The sequence below is a fragment of the Nicotiana sylvestris genome, chromosome 3 (assembly GCF_000393655.2).
Source record: "Nicotiana sylvestris chromosome 3, ASM39365v2, whole genome shotgun sequence".
NCBI lineage: Eukaryota > Viridiplantae > Streptophyta > Magnoliopsida > Solanales > Solanaceae > Nicotiana > Nicotiana sylvestris.
Genome location: NC_091059.1, coordinates 198,894,281 through 198,903,628, shown reverse-complemented (window position 1 = coordinate 198,903,628; position 9,348 = coordinate 198,894,281). Strand labels below are relative to the sequence as shown.

At 31.9% G+C, this 9,348-nt stretch overlaps 1 protein-coding gene across 1 annotated transcript; it reads left to right on the top strand.

Annotated features, from left to right (window-relative positions):
* Positions 1–5,729: 5,729 nt before the first annotated feature.
* On the top strand, positions 5,730–8,233 carry LOC104231359 (auxin-induced protein AUX22-like). The gene is made up of 3 exons (XM_009784339.2): positions 5,730–6,276; positions 7,013–7,106; positions 7,854–8,233. Exons 1-3 carry the CDS (start codon positions 5,934–5,936, stop codon positions 7,960–7,962), a joined length of 546 nt encoding a protein of 181 aa, XP_009782641.1. The 5' UTR covers positions 5,730–5,933; the 3' UTR covers positions 7,963–8,233.
* The last annotated feature ends 1,115 nt before the right edge of the window (positions 8,234–9,348 follow it).

The window sequence follows — 9,348 nt, the reverse complement described above, 5'->3', positions numbered from 1 at the left end:
TATTCATGAATACAGCAACGCGAACACATGTGAATACATGCGCGTACAGTCAGACTGCCCTGATTTTAGGCACTTTTTGCTGTTGTATTCATGAATACATGACGCGAATAAAAGTGAATACATGCGCGTACAGGTGGACTGCCCTGATTTTAGGCGTTTTTTCTACTATATTCATGAATACAACACGGAAAATACATGTGAATACATGCGTGTACAACTAGACTGCCCTGATTTTTAGGTGGCGCTTTTTGCTGTTGTATTCATGAATACAGCAGAGCGAATACACTACCATAACAACTGAATAGTAGCTATAGGAAGTAATTATGTATATGATAGCTATAGGAAGTTAATAACCACTAAACAATAGTGGCTTCTGAAAATTCCTAGCGCAAAGAATTAAATCATCAAGAAAGGGGAAAAATGTTAAAATAGCACGGTCTAACCAGTTTTCGGACTGGTCATTCAAAAATAGTCAGCGTTTGCCAAGTTATTGAAAAATAGCCACTATTTTGCTGCAACAGAGACCGGTCCAGCATAATATACTGGAGTTCGGTGCACATGTGTATGATATGCTGTACCAGTATACTTTGCTGGCTCCAATATAATATACTGGAGACTGGAGCACCGATGCTCCAAACTCCAGTATATTATGCTGGACCGGTATATTATACTGGAACTCCAATATATTATGTTGGAGTATTTTTTTCAGATTTTGAACAGTGTTTTCGTTCAGATTTATCTTTACAGGAAAAGTAGCTAAATTTCGATTACCTTTGAAACTGTGGCTATTTTTGAATGACCACCTGTAAATTTGGCTATTTTTAAATTTCTCCCGAAAACATAGCATCAAAATTGAAATCTGACAAACCATAAAGTTTTATAGTCCAATGGTATGATGAACTCTTATACAATAGTTGTAAAATTCTCCTCGCCCCCGTTCTAAGATTCACCTATGCAGAAGAAAACTTTAAAAAATTAAAAATTAAAGGTATATATAGTCAAACCCCTTTGTATTTTTGTAATATATAGCCTCGTTTATTCCGATATTTTTTCTACTATAGCAAACTATTGTTATAAAGAATATATATTACTATAATTTAACATGAAAAATTGATTTCAAGAAATACTTGACCGTTTTAGTAATGTATTGCCATAAAGGATGACTATTATAGAGAAGTTTGAACGTATTTCAGATACTCGAATATCATAGCTTGAGGAATATAATGAATACAAAAGCGAATTGCGTGCAATCCAAGATTTTTAATCTCTCTCTACTTGTATGGATTATTTGCAATGATTTGTACTGACATGTAAACAAAAAGTTTGGTTCCTATATCTGATCAGCACCACGCAGCTCAATAAGAAATTATTATATTTCCCAACATTTCAATGTTTACGTACGTTGGATATGATTGCTGGCCATATTTTGATAGTATATTTTTGTTCTCTTGCAAGCATTATTTTCACGTACCAGCTGCATGACACTTCTTCAGTCTTCTACAAACTAAATAATTACTTTGCATTATAAGGACAATTGATTATATAATATTCAGTGAAAATGAAAGGTTTTTACTCTAGAGTTTTCTACCCTAGAAGCTTCAAGAATGGACGTACTCATGACTTTTGTCTGCTTCGCTTTATTTTCCATGGTAGAGCATAACGCACGGTGAGCTCTTTTCGTTCAACCACAACTCCATGAAAAGACCTCCACTATATATTCCAGTTAATGCATGGGCATGCAAACCACGTGTCCTTCACGTGACCAGGGCCCTATAATTACCATTACGACCACACATATAACGCATACATATATGCTCTTTACCTTTTTATACGCTAATAATGATAAAATAATTTTTACACGCTATATAATCACATCTAAAATAACTACAAGTAAACGTACATAAGAGTAAGTAACCTAGAAAATAAGATATGTTTTAACTTGCTATGATATATCAAAATTATATATTAAAAATATAAAATAATTTTACCGCACCAGTTTTCGAGTTAAATCCTGTTGATATACTATAGATGGCAAGACTGATTTTTTTTATTTTTTTATTTATCAAAAACAATACACTCAAGCTATATTGACCCGAGGTGATGGGTGGTTTGCCCGGACCCTTACTTGTTTATGGAATTACCCAGATAAATGCATAGAGGGTGAGGAAGATATACACCTTAGTCTCCGAAATGACATGGACAGCCTGAGTTGAAATGGGAAAGAGAGGCTAACTTTCGTTCACAGCTAGCTGTATATTACCCTTTATGAGTCCAATTAAGGCTGTGGTTTTTTGGTTTTTTGGATATTTAATTTCTCTTTGAATATTGGGTGAGGAGGCAATTTTACATACGGTGGATTATAGGGTACGTTTGTCTAAGTAGTGATCAACAAAAACTTTTATGATTGGGTCAATATGTTTGGGACAAACTATTTGTCACGTGTCACCTCTTGTGGTTTATTAAAATACTAGTACTGTTTCATTTCCTTGTCCAGACATAAGGAAACATATGCCCGGTGGGGGAGTAACATATATACTTTTTTTTTACTCCTCTCTCTTAATCACAAAATAATTAGGAGTATAGGATCGGAATGATATAAAATTTAGGTCATGAGACGAAAATTGTCCAACTATATAATTAAGCAGACCAGTTACTTATCCCAAAATCGATGTTAGACTAATTCCAACAAAATATCTTCGCCGCCCATTAAAGAAATTAACATTATTGATTCACTTGAGAGAAAAAAATAAAAGATAAGTAATGAGGAATTTGTTGAGTTTCTTTTTAATATAGAAAGGTATTAAAAAGAGGGTGAATAGGAAATTGAGGGAAATGAAAACTTTGAGTAAAATTTTAAGTTTCTCTTTCTTTTTAATGAGACATTGTCCCTCATTGGTAGAGGAAAAGGAGTTTGGTGGGTTTATATACAAATACACTTCATGTAGCTCTTAAAGAGTTAGGAAGAAGGCAAGCCTCGTGCCGTCGTCGTCGCTCGCTCGGCTTCGGCTACGAATTAATAGTGAATATTAACGTAATATTATCCGTATATTAATGAGCAAGTGCTCATTCCACCATGAGTAGTGCTCCAGCCACCATTGCCATATTGATTGCTCTATTAGTAAACAGTCTGGTGCTCTGTCCACCATGGCCAAGTGCTCCACTTCATGAGTGGCAGCGGGTTCATTTTTAGCAGCTAATTGCACTATAAATAGAGGGTGCAAGCAGCCTGTTGAAGACACTGAAAACTTGAGAGCAATTGATCTTCTCTTCACCGAAAACTCAACATTAGCTATACTTTGCACTCCTTCCTCTCAGATTTTCCATACGAATTTCTGACTTCTCCTCCCTTGTTCTGCATTGTTTTAAACTACTAAGAAAACAACAGTAAGTGTGATTTGCTGCCGAACTTTCTGTTCGTTGAAACATTGGGGTTTGAAGTACCGCTACACCCGTGTGTAATTCGTTCTATCCTGGGAGGAAATAATCCAAAACCTTGGGTACTAGGAAGGAATTAAATTCCTTAAGGAAACACTGTGAATTCAGTGGGCTCGAATTAATTTGTGTTTCATTTATATCATTTATATTTACGTTAATAAGCTAACGTTTTAATTTCCATAATCATTATTTTACAAATACAGGAGAAACAACAGGATTGTGTTGAAGATCTAAAAATAAATAAATAAATAAATAAATAAATAAAAGTGCGACAGTTTACTTCATCGTTAATGAGACAATCCGCATAATTTAGCATAAGATATTGCAATTAAAGGTTTCCAACAAGATTAATACTAGATCGATGTAGCAAAACCTTTTACAATATGCCACTTTAGTTGCTATAGACATGCATCATGTCTTGACTTCAATCAGAGCCGGGGCCAGGATTTGAAATTTATGAGTTCAAGATTCTAATTCTTTAAGTTATTGAATTTCAAATTAATAATTTATTGTTCAATGAATTTCTTAAGACAAATACAGAGTTTAGATCAAAGCTACTTAATTCGACTGATTTCGCATTCTAGCTCTGCCCCTGACTTCAACTAACATGTTTTAGTTCTTAACTACCCAAATTAAGAATTGCATTTTTTGAAAAGATAGCATGTGCAGTAAAAGTTTTGAGTTAATTGGTTGAGTTACAAGATAATGGAGTTGTGATCATTTATTTAAAAAATACGTGCACATGGAAAAGAATGTCTACTCAATCTGCTCAATCTGTTTAATTTGAGAGAAGACCAACTATATATATATATATATATATATATATATATATATATATATATATATATATATATATATATATATATATATATATATATATATATATATATATATATATATATATATATATATATATATATATATATATATATATATATATATATATATATATATATATATATATATATATATATATATATATATATATATATATATATATATATATATATATATATATATATATATATATCCATAATTGGAGAAATTATAATGTTCATTTATTAACATGATATTATAATTTCATGTTGGAGGTATCCCGCAAAAATTTGCCTTCTTGACAAGTAGCAAATTTCCATAAGCTACAAGAATACCCTATTAAAATTGGATATGTTCCTAAACAAATCAATATTCCATGTAACAGAAGATTATATTGGAGACCTTTTTTTTTATATATACTATTCCTTTTCGTAAATTTTCATTTTCTTCTACGAGTTAAATATGTGTATTCGCGGTCGAAATTGACAAACTTAATTCAAATAGGTGACTAATTAGTACTCCCTCTATTTCATTTTATGTGATAAAGTGTGAATATGGTTGAAGTTTAAAAAAGAAAAAATTGAAATTTGTGGTCTAAAATCAATCATAAATAATTGTGTGGAGCTATAAATCATCTCATTAAGAATAAAATAACAAGTTTAAATTAAATTATTTCTAAAATTAGAAAGTTAGTTACAATTCTTATTAGAGTGGACTAAAAAGCAAATATATTGTCACATAAAGTGGAATCAAGGGAGTATAATTTTGACAGTATGCAGTACTTATTTAATTTCCTGACTACTTCAATTCCTAAATATTCATTTTGTTTTACGGTTCTCAGTTTTTTCAAACAAGGCCAAAAAAAATAGTACAATTTACATTGTATTTTACTATTTTCCCTGAGTATTCTCCAGGCCTCACTATCGTGGCGGAGTCATCTTTTATCAATGGTTGTCAAGTAATACTTATTCTCGAAAATTACATGTAATTATACACATATAATACATAAATTATGCATATATTATATTTTTATTGATTATTTTTAATTTAAGTGATTGGGTGAATGTCTATTTGGATTAATTCTTCTTAAAAAAATTATGTTGAATTTCCTAACTTCTTCTTATGTTCAATTACTTCTTCATATTTGTCAAAGCTCAATTAGCTAGTCCATATGTGAAATGATTACGCGTGTATATGTATTGCATCTTTATTTATTTGCACACGTATATATATATATATATTGTTGTGTCTATATATACTACATACATATTGGGAACCCTTCTATCAGGGAGATCACATGGCCTGTTTTTTTTTTTTTTAAACAATATCAAACGGTCACAAGTAAATCTTCAAAAATTCGTAGAAAAATCAAGAACCCTACGATCCTGCTTCCATAGAAATTTTAGCCAACTTTGGGGGGGGGGGGGGGGGAATATTATTTTGTGTTTAATTAGGTACGTAGAATATAGTTCCCTACCATTGTATCTCATGTGACCGACCATTAAGTTTAATTTACCTGGCATTGCTCCTACCCTGTCTTCTCTTCTTTGTATTTGTATTCTCATATAAATATATACTAAACTTTACTCCTTTTATTTATCAATCAACTAATTCAAACCAACTATCCCACTCTTCAAAACGCAGAAAAAGAAACAAAGTGAAAGAAGAAGGAAAAAAAGGAAATGGCAACAGAACTTGAAATTACTGAACTCAGGTTGGGACTTCCTGGGGGGAAAATAGAGAAAAGTGAGAAGAAAAGGGTGTATTCTGAAATTACAAGCAGTGACCAAAACAGCAGCAACAACGTTAATTACGATGATGATAATTATAAGTACTGTCAAAACAAGAATCAAGTTGTGGGGTGGCCGCCGGTTTGTTCTTATCGGAAAAAGAACAGTTTTAAAATGTACGTTAAAGTTAGTATGGATGGTGCGCCATTTCTGAGGAAAGTTGATTTGAGCAATCACAAGGACTATTCTCAACTTGTTATGGCTCTTGAGAAGCTCTTTGACTGCTATGGAATTGGTTAGTGTTAACTTTCTTAATCATTAATTTAGTGTGTTTCTTACATGTTTTTTTTGTACCCTCGAGGTTTATTTAGGCAAGTGAAGTTACTGTTATTATAATATCAATCCTGGAAAGAGAAATGATTTGCTGAGGGAACCCGCTAGGTTTGTTGTTGGAAAGAGAAAAATGACTTAACTTAGGTACACGGACGATGTAATTTTTTTTATATTGACACGGTAAAGATTTTTACAATGTAGTTTAACATGTAATAGCATGAAAAGGACAGCTCAATACACAAAGTATCATGTGTTTACACAGAGTTTAGGGAAGAATCGTACTTGTGTGATGTAGACAGTCTACCCTCCTAATGCAAGCATTAGTGACTGTTTTCACGGCTCGAACTCGTAACCTATAGCTCACACGGAGACTAACTTGTAATAGAATATTACTTATTATTTTCTTTAGATTACCAATTAATGCTTATTATAGAGATTTGCTTGTGATTTCTTATATGCGATATGATTGTGAAAATATTTGTTTTACATAGAATTTAAACTCATATATTAGTTACTATTTTTCATATTAGCAACTAATACTCATATAAAATTTTATCTGTAATTATTTTATAAGCGATTAATTAATTGTGTAACAGTGTAGATTAATTATTTACTCCATCAGTTCGTAACATTTAAAATTAAAAAAGAAAAGAAAAGAAAAGACAAAAAGGAACTAAAGAGAAGTTGAATTGTGACAGGGGAAGCATTGGAGGATGCGGACAAGTCAGAGTACGTTCCGATCTATGAAGACAAAGATGGAGATTGGATGCTTCTTGGAGATGTTCCATGGCAGTAAGTTGCTTTATTTTTTTCAATCCGACCTTTATATTGAAGTCCGATTAAATTTGAACTTGCATAAAAAAAATTCATATGAAGTGCTCCTAACAATATAAAGCATGATTCTAGATAAATCTTCGATTAATTATTGCATTAACTAATATCTATCACTTAACTTGTTGGAATTTAAGAAAGACATTAGTTTACATTTTGGCATTAAAATTAAAAGTTATAAAATAATTTGTAGGATATATACATCATATGTTTTGTGATAGATCTTGCTCTTACAAATTACAAAAAGATTCCCCCCATATCATCTAGCAACAGAGTCTGGTTTCATGCTCTAATAGTTGTAAAAATTACGCAGAATTGGTATAAGGTATAGCTAGAGGCGGATTCAGGATTTAAAATTTATGGTTCCTATAGCGACCTTAAGAAAATATACAATAAGTAACTGAGTTCACAATCAGATCATTATGGATATTTAGTGAATTTTTTAATATATATACAGGGTATATGCAAAAGCTAATAGGTTCACGGAAACCCACATATAATAGGCCGGATCCGCCCCTGACTATAGCTATCTTCTGCTGAGTTTAAATAACTGAAAAAAGAATTAAGCTATTAATTACGCGATTGAAAAAGTACTATAATAATGAATCAGAGAAGATAGATCAGTTAACTTATATATATATATACTGAATTATGTTCTTGGATATCTGCTGTATTTAAAAAATCTAAAGAAATTGTATGAATTTGCAGAATGTTCAGTGAGTCATGCAAAAGGCTAAGGATTATGAAGAGATCGGATGCAAAGGTTATAGGGATTGGTGCAAGAGACTTTCTCAAGGGAATGTCTCAAGAGAAATGAGGGCATTTCAAATTTGTCCTGTCTTATCATTGGCCTAGTGGCCTCCAAAATTAATTATGTTTAAATATGTAACTATAATCTTAGGTGTGACGCGAACACCCTAGACTTAAGTTATGATTTCCTCTTAATTATTCTAATGGCTGTATTTTTTTTAATGACTACCTATTTTTGTGTCAGTAATTAGGCTATGTGAACCCAAATATTGTGCTTAAATTGTGGCCAGTAGCTAACGCACTAGTGTTTGCTACCCTTATCTTTTCCCTTGTTTCAACTCACAAATTTTGGTAGCTTTTAATTTTGTTTTAACATAATGTTCTTGAAAATCGAATTCATTTAATAAAAATCATATTTTCAAAACCGTATTTTGTCCTTGAAAGCTAAATCCCTATCATCTAGTGGCGCATTCTCACTTTTTTTCTTTTCGATGGATGAGGAATTGTGTATACATTGGTCCAAAAAAAAAATAAAAATGGCGGTGCTCAAAAAATGTAAGCCCAAATTAAAATTGAAATCAATTAGCCAAAAGTAGACGCGGCTGAAATTGGGATGGTTAAGGGCAGAGACGGATCTAGGATTTTTATAATATGAGTGCATTATTAAAGAAAGAAGAAAAAAGAAGTATTAAGTGGGAATTGATCCTGCTTCTCTTGGTAAACAACTAAACATTCAACCAAGTGCATCATTTAGCCTCTTTAGAGCATGAGTTCTAGCAAATAATATTAGATTAATTCTAGTAAATATATGCATAAAATACCTAATTTGGAGGAAGACCATGTGTTTACGTGCCTCATAAATTAGGCTATAAATCCGCCCCCGTTAAGGGTCTATTGAAAACTTAAAATTGATCATACTAGCAGGGGAAAATTTAGTATTTTGTCGTTGTTAATTAGCTGTCAAATGAAGCAACAATTTGGAAACGCGTCTCCGCCAAGCCATGTTTTACTCCGATCCTCATTAACCTGAAATATCTATGATTATATCCCATGTTGTTAGGACACGAGAATGTTGCCGAATGCGTGTCGGATTCTCCAAAAATAGTAGTATATTTTTGTAGGATCTGACACGAATACAATAACATTTGAAGAGTTCGTGCAATATAGATTATAGCCCTAACTTTGAATGTCAAAAGAATTTGAAAAATAAATTAAGCAGCCCTGCTAAATATGCAAAAGAAGTATATATTATAGATGTAGTAATTTTACAAAATTAAATTTCTAGGTCCGCTTCAAAATTGCTCCATACAAGGACTAAGTGATTATACAGACATGAGACATCTAATGAGCTTGCCAATGTCATCCCTAGATCAGGTTAATTCAATATATAAGATAACAGAGTTTACCAGTATTTTTCTTCTCCTATAATGTGTATTCACAATGTTGAACTTGG